The sequence below is a fragment of the Heterodontus francisci genome, chromosome 42 (genome assembly GCF_036365525.1).
Source record: "Heterodontus francisci isolate sHetFra1 chromosome 42, sHetFra1.hap1, whole genome shotgun sequence".
Lineage (NCBI taxonomy): Eukaryota > Metazoa > Chordata > Chondrichthyes > Heterodontiformes > Heterodontidae > Heterodontus > Heterodontus francisci.
In genome coordinates, this window is record NC_090412.1 from 19,809,814 (window position 1) to 19,824,699 (window position 14,886).

Sequence of the window (14,886 nt, forward strand, 5' to 3'; positions counted from 1 at the left end):
ATTGAGAGAAAATTTGAGAGAGAGGGAGGTTTCAAGTCAAATATTTAAACTGTGCCGTCTCCAAACCGGTTCTCAACAATGGAAACTTTCCCAAGTGGGACACATGAAGAAAAAAGAGAAAGGAGTCTGGAGCACAAGATGCAGAATTTACACTGGTATGAGGAAAGTGACTTTCCGTTTGGGTATGATGTTTGATTGTCAGCATAAAGAGAGTATTTATTAAGCTTCTAGGTCACACAGCAATCATTATAATGATAGGTTTCAGATCCAGGCAGAGAAATATTGCTGCACTTCCTCAACATGGTGACAAAAACAGAAATGGATAAACCTGTAACATGTAACAGACACTCAATGAGGCAAAGGCACTAGTCATCAGAAGGTTTTAGCTTCAGCGATATGTTACTTAATACTTCCTTTCTACGTTGTGCTGGATTGAAAAGTAGACAATGCCCTCATTTCAAGTATTTACAAAGCTTTGAGTGGGTGGTGCAGTTAGTTGTCACACTGTCCGGTCACCTGGAATCTGGGCTTCAATCCAGCTTGAACTGACTGGATGAAAATCACCCATCTCTGCTGATTCCGAAAGTCCCATACAAAAGGAGTTTGGAGAGTCTCAGCTCACTCCCTCCCCAACTGGGTCAAAAGTGTCTAAAACTTGGCACAAGGGAGCAAATGTCACTCAGAGGGCAGAAAATGGGGGGAAAAAAATATATAGTTGGGGCAGTATGGAGTGTTCTTTCTGAATGAAGCTGTGGGTTAAAGCACATCAAAGATAAAGCTCCTTCTATCTTGTCCTAACATTTGGCCTGCGTTGCGCCTGACCTAAGGAGACCCCAAAAAGGAGACCCCAGAATGTTCCACACCAGTGATGACTTCTCCCAGCTTGCTGAATATACAAATTAAAAGTGGGGGGGGGGGGAGGAAGGAAGGTGGGGGAGAGAGGGGGGGAAAAGAGGGGAGAACACCTGCTCTTGGAGCCCTCATACAGCTAAAGGCTGCGAAGATTCAAACCTGTTATGAAAGTTGAGGTTTGCAGAGAAGGAAAACCTCAACAGGATCACCACCTTATTCACTGATGTCCAGGTCGAAAGTCCTCGGGGAAGTGAGCGAAGTGGACATGGTCTTTGAGAAAGATCTGGGAGATCCAACCCACTGCAACTGGGAAGAGTTTGGGATTTTTAACCACAAAGATTTCACCATCAAAGAGCACTGTGCGGCATATAAGTGTCGAGTGAGGTTTTCAAGTATTTTAATAAATTAAGAAAATACCTTTCTTTGTAATTGCGGGTATCAGCTATTTACAAAGTACTATTTAGTTAATGGGGATTTCTCTTAGTTTAGTTGTGACAAAAATAGGCTTAAAACCCGAAATCTTGTGGTGTAATCCTTTAAATTGGACCAGGGAAGGGTGGGGGAGGGGGGGGGGGTCATATCTCATATTTTAACATTAACGGTCTCACGGAGGTCGCAACACAGCTGGACGGAGAAGACCTCGTGGCACTACTTAAAGAAGAGGTTGATGCAAAAGCAAAGTACTGCAGCTGTTGAAATTCTGAAATAAAATCAGAAAATGCTTTCAGGTCAGTGACCCTTCGCCCAGAACTTTCTGATGAAATGTCACAGACCTGAAACGTTAACTCATGTTTCTCTCTCCACAGATACTTCCAGACCTGCTGAGTATTTCCAGCACTTTCTGTTTTTATTATCGAAAAGAGGCTGCCCAGGCCAACATTTATTCCTCAATCAATACCAATAAAACAGATTCATCTCACTGTTGTTTGTAGGATCGAGCTGCATTTCCCTATACCACAACAGTAACCACACTTCACTGTGAAGCTTCCTGGGATAATCTGGGGGTCTGAAAGATGCTATATAAATGAAAATTTGTTCTTTTTTTCATACAAGGAAAATATACAAGACACCAACTTACCTGCAGAATCATACCCTCTGTATTCAAGTCTCTGCAATCCCTTGAATAAGATTTCAATAATTTCTCTTCTAGTCTGGGGAACATGGTAGTTGAGGTAGGCAAAAATTCCTTGAAAATATAAAATATGACTTAGGTGTTAAGTTTCAGGAATAATTTCATCCCAAACATCTTGAGAGATACACCTCATAAAGCTCCAATATTATTCTGTCTTACATTGTGAGCATTGCCTGCAAGTCAAATTTACCTCCTATAATAGTACACTTTATTGATAATACCTATATTGTTATTTTAGACAGGCAACCATTCACTCATCCACATGCAGGATATCAGCTGGAGTGCACATTATATTTTACAAACATGCTTACAACAGAAGTCGAATTTTCCAACAGCGCTGCAATATGGAGTCATGCAACAAAAGAGCCAGTGCTGTAGTAGTAACACCATGCAGCATCATTAATAAAAATCCCAAGAATTATTCTGTCCTCACAAGTAACAAGTGAGATGCATTTCTCAATGATCGTTCCCAACAGAATCTGCACTCCATCAAACGCTCATTGATCATTCAAGTGCAACTCCGGGCGTCCTCTGTAAATGTGTGAAGAATAAAGTAGGGGCAGTGGCCAGAAGTAGGCTAATTGGTCATTCATCTCATTGCTATTTGTGGGGTCTTGCTGTGCAAAAATACCTGCCTCGTGCAACTACAGACATTCCAAAGCACTGTTGCTAAGAGACATAAGGTGCAAAATAACTGCAAGCTTTTTTTCCTCTTGTCACTCGTGATCTCATAGACTCCCCATAGACCCTATTCTTTCTCCCCAAACTACCATCCAACAGTAAAGTCTCGCCAAATAATTGCCCTTGAGAAGGTGGTGGTGAGCTGCCTTCTTGAACTGCTGCAGTCCAGGAGGTATAGGTGCACCCACAGTGCTGTTAGGGAGGGAGTTCCAGGATTTTGACCCAGCGGCAGTGAAGAAATAGTGATATATTTCCAAGTCAGGATGGTGTGTGACTTACAGGGGAACTTGCAGGTGGTGGTGTTCCCATGTGTCTGCTGCCCTTGTCATTCTAGGTGGTAGAGCTTGTGGGTTTGGAAGGTGCTGTCGAAGCAGCCTTGGCAAGTTGCTGCACTGCATCTTGTAGATGGTACACACTGCTGCCACTGTGCGTTGGCGGTGGAGGGAGTGAATGTTGAAGGTGGTGGATGGGGTGCCAATCAAGCGGGTTGCTTTGTCCTGGATGGTGTCGAGCCTCTTGAGTGTTGTTGGGGCTGCACCCATCCAGGTAAATGGAGAGTATTCCATCACACTCCTGACTTGTGCCTTGTAGATGGTGGACAGGCTTTGGGGAGTCAGGAGGGGAGTTACTCACGGCAGAATCCCTAGCCTCTGACCTGCTCTTGGAGCCAGTGTTATATGGCTGGCAATTGGTAACGTCCAGGATGCTAATGGTGGGAGATTCAGCAATGGTAATGCCGTTGAACATCAAGAGAAGATGGTTAGATTCTCTCTTGTTGGGGATGGTCATTGCCTGGCATTTGTGTGTTGTGAATGTTACTCGCCACTTAGAAGCCAAAGCCTGTATGTTATCCAGGTCTTACTGCATGCAGGCATGAACTGCTTCAGTATCTCAGGAGTCACGAATGGTACAGAGAACTGTGCAGTGAACATCGCCACTTCTGACCCAATGATGGAGGAAAGGTCATTGATGAGCAGCTGAAGACGGCTGGGCCTAGAACATTACCCTGAGGAACTCCTACAGTGATGACCTGGGACTGAGATGATTGACCAACAACCACAACCATCTTCCCCCTAATTCCCATTGACTTCAATTTTGCTAGGGCTCCTTGATGCCACACTTGGTCAAATGCTCCCTTGATGTCCTGGGCAGTCACCCTCACCTCTGGAATTCAGCTCATTTGTCAATGTTTGGGTGGTCCGCCCATTTTTATTCTTATTCCACTTTTCTGTAGTAGTTTGATAAACTGAGTGGCTTGCTAGGCCATTTCAGAGGGCAGTTAAGAGTCAACCACATTGCTGAGTGTCTGGAGACATATGTAGGCCAAACCAGATAGGGACAGCAGATTTCCTTTCTGAAGGACTTAAGTGTACCCCTGTAAATTACTATGTCAATATTTCCCATTAAGTTTTTCTATGTCAACTGTCACAATGTACCTGCAGCCTCTTGCCACTAAGTAGCTGTGTGAAAAAAACTACCAAAACTTCTTTCTAACCCCAGTGCCATCTTATATATTTAAAATAATGATCAACTCACTGAAGATAGCACTATGGATAACTTCCTAATACTTTATTTTAAATGTATCCTTTTGTCAAAATGCAATGTAGCAACTATCAAGTATAAGAAAATTATATTGAAATATTAGAAGGTTTTGATGTTAAATTTTGAGTAGACGCTGGAATACCAAACATGTTTACTGCTCAGAATTTAATGGTTATTAGCAATGATGTTTTTTGGAGAAATGCTGATGGAATTCACAGTAAACAGTTTGGTACTGAGCTGACTGATCTCGGTCAGACAGCCAGTAGCAAAGTCACCCAACTTGTGCGCCTCTAAAGTTAACAATTAATCAGCTGGTGAGCACAGAAAGCAAAGAATGGACTGTGGGACCAACAATGTAACTCTACCCATTACAAACATATGATAATGACAGGTAGAAAAAGATCAGCTAATCCATCAAGCCTCCCCACATTCACGAGGCTAGAGCATCGTGACGAGACACTTCCTAACTCATCGCAGCCATGTAACCTCCTGGGAGGACCAAAAAAAAAAGTTAAATCCAGGGCTAATAAGAGGAAATAAATAGTCTGGGAAATTCCTTTCTGCCCCATCAGACAATCAAAACCAGTCCAGATTACATGGACCAATTAGTTATTAGTATAACTAATTACCTTTAATCTAATGTGATCACCACCCATTTAAGAACCAGTCCAGCTCCCTCAACAACCTCCAAACAAGACGGCAACATATCCTGGAGATTCACTACCCTCTGGGAAAAGAACTGCCCAAATCAAGTCTATTCCAACTCTTGGAAAGTTTAAATTCGCATCCCCTGATCCTGCATAATCTATCAGCAGGGATGCTATCCAGTCCTTCAGTTATTTTGTAGACCTCCATCAGGTCTTACCTAGGCCTATGCTGTTCCAAAGTAATTAAATCCAGCTCCTCAAACCTAGCTAAGCAACTAATTTTTTTTAACCTAACAACATTCTCCTCTGAATCTTTTTACAAGGACACTGTATCACCCACCATGTGGAAGGGACTGAAACAGCACTCCAGATGTGATCTAACCAACCACCTGTATGTTGACAGAATGGTGACTTATGAATCACACTGAAATGGTTCTATTAAAACGATCCAACACGCTCTGATACGATTTTTCTACATTGGTCACAGACCTGCAATGACATGTGCACAATAACATCTCTCTCAACCTTTTCATATCCTTCTCTGTAAATGATGTGTACTTGGTGTTGGTCCTGTCAACATGCATGACGCTATATTTATTTAAATTAAGTGCCATTTGCCATTGTGTGGCCCCCTGTCCTAGCACAGCTAAATCTCTTTGCATTAGACTGTACTCCTCTACCCTCTTAACCCTTGCACAGATTTTAGTTTCTGAAAATTTACTACCCGTACTCCTAACGCAGGTCGAGGTTATTAATAAAAACAGTGAACAGTAACGGGCGTCGGACCGATCCCTGGGGGACTTTTTTTTTCAAAAATATACTTTATTCGTAAAAATCTGTAAAAGACACATTACAAAACAGTTCCAAGTTGACATTGCAGAAAGTGCAAAAAAAATCAGTTTTCTTTAATACAGAACGCGGGTTGCCTCACAACCCTTCCATTCCATTTGACATGCAATGTACATTTGCATTACACAGGAAAACCATATGTGGTGTATACAGCCTGAGGGGTTTTACACAGGTTCCAGCCCCTCAGTTCACTATGGTGGGAGGACCTTACAGTGGCCTTTCCCCATTGAGCCTTTGCAGCGTCTGCCCCAAGCTTTAGTGCGTCCCTCAGCACATAAGAACAAAGAACAGTACAGCACAGGAACAGGCCATTCGGCCCTCCAAGCCTGCGCCAATCTTGATGCCTGCCGAAACTAACACCTTCTGCACTTCCGGGGCCCATATCCCTCTATTCCCTTCCTATTCATAGATTTGTCAAGATGTCTCTTAAACGTTGCTATCGTATCTGCTTCCACCACCTCCCCCAACAGCAAGTTCCAGGCACTCACCACCCTCTGTAAAAAAAACTTGCCTCGCACATCCCCTCTAAACTTTGCCCCTCGCACCTTAAACCTATGTCCCCTAGTAACTGACTTTTCCACCCTGGGAAAAAGCTTCTGACTATCCACTCTGTCCATGCCACTCATAACTTTGTAAACTTCTATCATGTCGCCCCTCCACCTCCGTCGTTCCAGTGAAAACAATCTAAGTTTTTCCAACCTCTCCTCATAGCTAATGCCCTCCAGACCAGGCAACATCCTGGTAAACCTCCTCAGTACCCTCTCCAAAGCCTCCACGTCCTTCTGGTAGTGTGGCGACCAGAATTGCACGCAATATTCTAAGTGTGGCCTAACTAAGGTTCTGTACAGCTGCAACACGACTTGCCAATTTTTATACTCTATGCCCCGACCGATGAAGGCAAGCATGCCGTATGCCTTCTTGACTACCTTATCCACCTGCGTTGCCACTTTCAATGACCTGTGGACCTGTACGCCCAGATCTCTCTGCCTGTCAATACTCCTAAGGGTTCTGCCATTTACTGTATACCTCCCACCTGCATTAGACCTTCCAAAATGCATTACCTCACATTTGTCCGGATTAAACGCCATCTGCCATTTCTCCAAGTCTCCAACTGATCTATATCCTGCTGTATCCTCTGACAATCCTCCTCATTATCCGCAACTCCACCAACCTTTGTGTCGTCCTCAAACTTACTAATCAGACCAGCTACATTTTCCTCCAAATCATTTATATATACTACAAACAACAAAGGTCCCAGCACTGATCCCTGCGGAACACCACTAGTCACATCCCTCCATTCAGAAAAACACCCATCCACTGTTACCCTCTGTCTTCTGTGACTGAGCCAGTTCTGTATCCATCTTGCCAGCTCACCTCTGATTCCGTGTGACTTCAGCTTTTGCACCAGTCTGCCATGCGGGACCTTGTCAAAGGCTTTACTAAAGTCCATATAGACAACATCCACCGCCCTTCCCTCATCAATCATCTTCGTCACTTCCTCAAAAAACTCAATCAAATTAGTGAGACACGACCTCCCCTTCACAAAACCATGCTGTCTCTCGCTAATAAGTTTGTTTGTTTCCAAATGGGAGTAAATCCTGTCCCGAAGAATCCTCTCTAATAGTTTCCCTACCACTGACGTAAGGCTCACTGGCCTATAATTTCCTGGATTATCCTTACCACCCTTCTTAAACAAAGGAACAACATTGGCTATTCTCCAGTCCTCTGGGACCTCACCTGTAGCCAGGTGAGGATGCAAAGATTTCTGTCAAGGCCCCAGCAATGTCTTCCCTTGCATCCCTCAGTATTCTGGGGTAGATCCCATCAGGCCCTGGGGACTTATCTACCTTAATACTTTGCAAGAAACCCAACACCTCCTCCTTTTTGATAATGAGATGACTGAGACTATCTGCACTCCCTTCCCTAGGCTCATCATCCACCAAGTCCTTCTCCTTGGTGAATACTGATGCAAAGTACTCATTTAGCACCTCACCCATTTCCTCTGGCTCCACGCATAGATTCCCATCTCTGTCCTTGAGTGGGCCAACCCTTTCCCTGGTTACCCTCTTGCTCTTTATATATGTATAAAAAGCCTTGGGATTTTCCTTAATCCTGTTTGCCAATGACTTTTCATGACCCCTTTTAGCCCTCCTGACTCCTTGCTTAAGTTCCTTCCTACTGTCTTTATATTCCTCAAGTGCTCTAGCCTCCCAGCCCTTACAAATGCTTCCTTTTTCTTTTTAACTAGGTTCACAATATCCCGTGTTATCCAAGCTTCCCAAAACTTGCCAAACTTGTCTTTCTTCCTCACAGGAACATGCTGGTCCTGGATTCTAATCAGCTGACGTTTGAAAGACTCCCACATGTCAGATGTTGATTTACCCTCAAACAGCCGCCCCCAATCTAAATTCTTCAGTTCCTGCCTAATATTGTTATAATTAGCCTTCCCGCAATTTAGCACCTTCACCCGACGACTAGTCTTATCCTTATCCACAAGTACTGTAAAACTTATGGAATTATGGTCACTGCTCCCGAAATGCTCCCCCACTGAAACTTCGACCACCTGGCCGGGCTCATTCCCCAATACCAGGTCCAGAATAGCCCCATCCCTAGTTGGACAATCTACATACTGTTTCAAGAAGCCCTCCTGGATGCTCCTCACAAATTCTGCCCCATCCAAGCCCCTAGCACTAAGTGAGTCCCAGTCAATATTGGGGAAGTTAAAATCACCCACCACTACAACCCTGTTACCTTTACATCTTTCCAAAATCTGTCTACATATCTGCTCCTCTACCTCCCGCTGGCTGTTGGGAGGCCTGTAGTAAACCCCCAACATCATGACTGCACCCTTCCTATTCCTGAGCTCCACCCATATTGCCTCGCTGCATGAACTCTCTGAGGTGTCCTCCCGCAGTACAGCTGAGATATTCTCCTTAACCAGTAATGCAACTCCCCCACCCCTTTTACACCCCCTCTATCCTGCCTGAAGCTTCTAAAGCCTGGAACATTTAGCTGCCAATCCTGCCCTTCCCTCAACCAAGTCTCTGTAATAGCAACATCATATTTCCAAGTACTAATCCAAGCTCCAGGTTCATCTGCCTTACCTGTTATACTTCTCGCATTGAAACAAATGCACTTCAGACCACCAGTCACGCTGTGCTCAGCAACATCTCCCTGCCTGCTCTTCCTCTTAGTCCTACTGGCCTTATTTACTATATCCTCCTCATTTTCTTCACTAGCTGTCCTACTGCTCTGGTTCCCACCCCCCTGCCACACGAGTGACGCTAGCAAACCTTGCAGCCAGGATATTAGTGCCCTTCCAGTTTCGATGCAACCCATCCTTCTTGTACAGGTCCCATCTGTCCCTGAAGAGAGCCCAATGGTCCAGATACCTGAAACCCTCCCTTCTACACCAGCTGCTCAGCCAGGTGTTTAGCTGCACTATCTTCCTATTTCTAGCCTCACTGGCACGTGGCACAGGGAGTAATCCAGAGATTACAACCCTAGAGGTCCTGTTTTTTAACTTACTACCTAACTCCCCCTGCAGGACCTCATCACTGTTCCTGCCTATGTCATTGGTACCGATGTGTACCACAACCTCTGGTTGTTCACCCTCCCCCTTCAGTATGCCCTCTGTCCGTTCAGAGACATCCTAGAATGTGCCAGTCTGCAACACTCAGTCGTGGACAACTCTTTGCACTGGAAGACCAGCAAGTTTTGGGTAGACCAAAGAGCGTCTTTCACCAAATTGATGGTCCTCCAGCAGCAGTTGATGTTTATCTCAGTGTGCGTCCCTGGGAACAGACTGTGGAGCAGACTCCTGTGTTAGAGCTGCTTGGGATGAACCTCGTCAAAAAACACTGCATCTCTTTCCACACCTGCTTTCATAGGCACATTCCAGAAGGAGGTGGGCAACTGTCTCTTCCCCACCACAGCCACCGCGAGGGCAGCGTGCGGAGGCAGTGAGATTCCGAGTGTGCAGGAAGGATCTGATGGGGAGGGCCCTTCTCACCACCAGCCAAGCTATGTCTTGGTGCTTGTTTGAAAGTTCTGGTGATGTGGCATCCTGCCAAATAACTTTGGCAGTCTGCTCGGGGAACCATCCGACAGGATCGACCATCTCCTTTTCCCATCGGGCCTTGAGGACATTCCGTGCAGACCACTGCCTGATGGATCGGTGGTCAAAAGGTGTTTTTCTGCACAAACGCTTCCACGATGGATAGGCGGTATGGCACGGTCCAACTGGATGGAGCATTCCGCGGGAATGTGACCAGACCCATCCTTCGTAACACCGGGGACAGAGAGAACCTCAGCATGTAGTGACACTTGGTGTTTGAATACTGGGGTTCTACGCACAGCTTGATGCAGCCGCACACAAAAGTGGCCATCAGGATGAGGGTTACATTGGGTATTTCCCACCCCCCCCCACCCCTTTATCCAGAGGTTTAAACATAATATCTTTCCAGACACTTTTTCCCCCAAAAATATACTTTATTCATAAAAATCTGTAAAAAATACAGTACAAAACAGCACCAAGCTAACATTGTTTATGTGCTTCTCGGCTCATCCTCACCCATTAGCAACAAGTATCTGGCTGTGGGACTGAAGCCAGTTTCCAATCCACCATCTCAAATTCACACTGACACCACAAGATTCAACCTTGTGAACTAACCTAGTGTGAGGAACCTTATCAAATGCTTTCTGAAAGACTAAACAGACAAGATTAACCAGATCTGCCTCAACCCTAGTGACATTAAAAAAAACTCGTCAGGTGTGCAACACATGACCTTCTTTACCAGCAGCAGTGTTAAGTATTTCTAATGGCCCTTTCTCTTTCCCAGTGATCATAACAGGTATCTCTTGTACTCCAGAATTAATCAGAGACTAGCTGTAACATGGATTTTAAAATTCTCACCCTTGTTTCCAAATCCCTCCATGACCTCCCCCCTCTGCCATCTCCTCCAAACCCAAATCCTCCGAAATATCTGTGCTCCTCCAATTCTGGCCTCTAGAGCAACCCCGATTTTAATCACTCCACCATTGGTGGCTGTGCCTTCAGCTGCCAAGGCCCTAAGTTCTGGAATTCTTTCCTGACACCTCTCCACCCTCCTTTACGACACTCCTTAAAACCTACCGCTTTGACCAAGCTATCAGTCCTCTGCCCTAATATCACATCTGACTTTTGTTTGATGCTTTACTATGTTAAAGACACTATAAAAATGCAAGTTGCTGTTGTATAGCTACACCCCAATCCATGTTAACAGAAAAATCTCCAACTACAGATAGCCACCAGCAATTTGCATTATAGACTAGATCGATACTTTTGTTAGGTAAGGGCACCAAGTGATATGGAGTTCAGACAGGTAAATGGAGTTGAAGTACATGATCTAATTGATCACACCATATATTCCTTCCTTAAGTATGAAAATTAAAGTTTCATGCTATCTATTATTCATGCACAATAGGCACAGAATGTTTAAGAACCTACAATCGTGGAAGCTTTTCCATTTTTAATGTCCCTTATATTGAAGCCATAAAAATGTATTCAAAGAAATAGAAAAGACAGAGCAGATCTCAGTCAGGATAAATTTTTTAAAAAGCACTCAAAAAAATAGAAACAACATGGCAGAAAATGGCTTTATTTCCTGCTGCTCCTGAAAGTCTAGGCATAATTTGGAGAGCCTCTGAGCAAGCACAACTGCAGGAAACTCATATTAGTCACTGTAACTTCAGAACAGGGCAATTTTTAATGGGTGGCGATGTTTTCGGGCACAGGGATCAATAGACGATAATAAAATTTGGGCATATCACACTCTTGTCCAAAATTCTGCAACCTTTCAGCCTCCCTAACTGATCTGCACCCTAGTTAAATAGAAACAAAAATTTATGGCACAGGAGCCCACCATTCGTGCCATCATGTCTGTGCCAGCTGAAAAAGAGCTAACCAGCCTAATCCCACCTTCCAGCTCTTGGTCCGTAGCCTGTAGGTTATGGCACTTCAAGTGTTTTCTTAAATATGCGATGAAGGTTTCTGCCTCTACCACTCTTACAGGCAGTGAGTTCCAGACCCCCAGCACCGTCTGGGTGAAAACATTACTCAACTCCCAACTAATCCTTCTACCAAATACTTTGCTATGCACCCCTCCCCCACCCCGCAAAGGGAAATAGGTTCTTTCTAACCACTCTATCTAGGCCCCTCATAATTTTATACACTTCAATTCAACCTCCCCTCAGCTTCCTATGATCCTTGCGCCTGACTCTGGGTTCCAATATAAGGCCCCTTGTATCAGAACTCCCTCGGCCCTCAACTAACAGATTTTTCTTTACCATATGGAATATCTGGGCACACAGCGATAATGTCTCAAATTCAAAAAGGAGACATTTTGCTGCACCGCAGTTTTGCATCACCCACCTCCGCCTCGTACAGTTTACACAAATTCTGTACCGCCTCAGAAAAACACATAAATTCCACGCTACCATTTAAAGAATTTAAAGCAGGCCGGAGGAAGAAAAAAAAAGTCAGGACTTAACTAAAAGCAACTGCACACCAACTTGCACTGACTCTAACACGTACAGATACCGATAATATCCACGGAAAACTGAACTGAAAGAGGCTGCAAGCCGTTTTTATTACAGCACATGCCCTTGGAAAGGACAGGCTTTGTCTCCCTCTCGTCAGGAGCAGCTGGTGCTTTAGCAGAAGCCGAGCTGCGGTGTTTCCCCCTTGCCCCAGCTGACTCTTACCGCACATTCTTCTTTCGAACGTTCAGACTCCTTTGTCACCGCTGTTGCTGTGCGACGTCTTGTAACTTTTCTGTCACAACATTCGACGTGCGCGAGCACCCCCCCCAGTACGTCACAGCGGCCGCTCCGCCCTCTGAGGCGTTACTGGCCTCCATGCATGCGCTGTTGGTTATAGCTCTAACCCTGGCTTCTCTCTCCAATGCATCTCAAGCCTGAAGAGCCCCTTTGATCAACTTGTACTTGCTTTATGCTGCTGTCACATTCTCCTTCAATATGTTCTAAGTTTCTAACCTTCCAACTGTTCTCCCTTCTTCTCTAAAACAAACGGAGTTGACCTAATTCAGGAGATTGAAAAAAATATAGGAAAGAATGCCTCCCAATATTCACTGGGCAAATGCATCTGCTGTCACTAACAACGCAGACAACTGATGTTTTGAAAGAATGTTCAATAAATTTTAAAATATTAGGTGCCGTTCCTGTGCTTTATTGATGGCTGACTTTTGTACACCTTAGGCTGAATTTTGCCAACTACCCACAAGACCCGCCACCAGGGCCAAAAAAGGGAAGCAACCCAACTTCAGCGGGCAACGGGACGGGGGCGGTATCGTGCTGGTGGTGAGCTGCCGTCGGGGCCACCGTCCAATTAAGGATGGCGGCCCACCCCTAAGCACTGCCGGTCCAATCAGAGGGCCAGCAGTTCAGCAGCACCACCACTAGCGGTGGCCATTGCTGAGGATGCAGCTCCAGGCAGAAGGCACCTCAATGGCAGGACGCCCTCAAAGAAAGTCCATGTAAATTGAGGGAAGTCAGGGCCTGGCAGCCATGAAGCACCGGCAGCACCGTTGGCACAAGGGCAGCACGCCCCCAAGAGCGATATCAACAAAAAAGAGCTGCATAAAGAGATATTAGGGCAAATGACCAAAAGCTTGGTCAAAGAGGTAGATTTTAAGGAGCATCATAAAGGAAGAGAGTTGGAGAATTCCAGAGCTTAGGGCCTCAGCAGCTGAAGGCACGGCTGCCAATGGTGCAGCTATTAAAATCCTGAATGTGCAAGAGGCCACATTGGGAGGAGTAGATATCTCAAAGCTCTGTAGGGCTGAAGGATGTTACAGAGATAGGAAGGCGTGAGGTCATGGAGCAATTTGAAAGCAAGGATGATTTTAAAATTGAGGCATTGTCAGACTAGGAGCCAGTGTAGGTCAGCAAGATTGGGGGGATTCAAATATGGAATTGTGGGAAAGATGGACATGATTTTGGGAAGTGACAACACATTTAAGAACTTTGAAGAAGAAAGGGAGGTTGGAGAGCAGGCAGTAGTTTGCAAGGACAGAGGGGTTGGGGGGGGGAGGTGACGACAGCAGATTTAAAGGGGAGGGGGTGTTGGGGAAAATCCAGATTGTGCCCAATTGTTGAACAAATTCTCCGGACTCAGACGTTGAGAACAAACTTTTTATTGCATGATATCATGGGGGAGCACACCTTACCTAAATGCGGTCCAGCGCTACTCCCAAAGAGCTACAGATCACCGTGGACTTATATAGTATAAAAAAGGTAGAGCTAACAGTTTCACAATTAGATAAGCACCCACAAGACTGCCTACGTAACGGTGCACCATGCAGAGTCCGAGGTCAGCGAAACATCAGTTTCAACAATAACAAGCTAGTTCCTTAATTCAATGCCCACTCCAGACACCATATCTGGCCGTAATGTCTGATTGTGGTTAGCTGCTCTGTCTACAATTTATGACCGTTGGTTGTGGTTAGATTAGCTACAAGCTGTGTCCTGTTTTTCTGCTTCTCCAAAGTTATGTAATAATTAGCAAAGCTAAGAAAATTTCTTCAACAGGGGGACAGTACATGAGGAGAACTGGTAACAATAACAGCTGACAAGGGGCATAGGAAGGGGAGCTGGGTGGTTAAGAGTTTGGTCAGGATAGAATCAAAGTAAGAGAAGGTGGGTCTCCTGGACAAGTTGAGCTGAGAGAGAGCAAGGCAGGAGATCAGATAGAATCTAAAGAAAAACCTGAATTCAGGGATAGGGCAGCAGGGGCCATTAGGGAAAGTTTGACCCAGTGGGCTAGGAAGAAGATAAGCACTAATGAGCCACCCAGATTTTAAAAATCCAAATTTTGATAATTCAGAATATATTGCCTCTTTAAATAATGTTATATAGCAGGATATGGTGTGATATCATTCTAACAAACACCTTTTGTTACCTACAAATACCTTCACTAGACTAATACCTGGAATGGGCAGGTTGTCTTATGAGGAAAGGTTGGACAGGCTTAAGTTAGTATCTGCTGGAATTTAGAAGAGTAAGAGGCGACTTGATTGAAACATATAAGATTCTGAGGGGTCTTGACAGGGTGGATGTGGAAAGGATGTTTCCCCTTGTGGGAGAATCTAGAACTAGGGGTCACTGTTTAAAAATAAGAGTTCT

General features: G+C 44.9%; 1 protein-coding gene across 1 annotated transcript in view; it reads right to left on the reverse strand.

Annotated features, from left to right (window-relative positions):
- Window positions 1-12,527, reverse strand: part of LOC137355498 (glutamine--fructose-6-phosphate aminotransferase [isomerizing] 1-like) — a 76,318-nt gene extending 63,791 nt beyond the window's left edge. The window contains exons 1-2 of the mRNA XM_068020707.1: window positions 12,448-12,527; window positions 1,931-2,038 (exon numbers count right to left, since the gene is read on the reverse strand). Coding sequence (XP_067876808.1) covers window positions 1,931-2,038; window positions 12,448-12,454 — 115 coding nt within the window. The 5' untranslated portion in view covers window positions 12,455-12,527. The remainder of the gene's footprint in view (window positions 1-1,930; window positions 2,039-12,447) is intronic.
- Window positions 12,528-14,886: the final 2,359 nt, after the last annotated feature.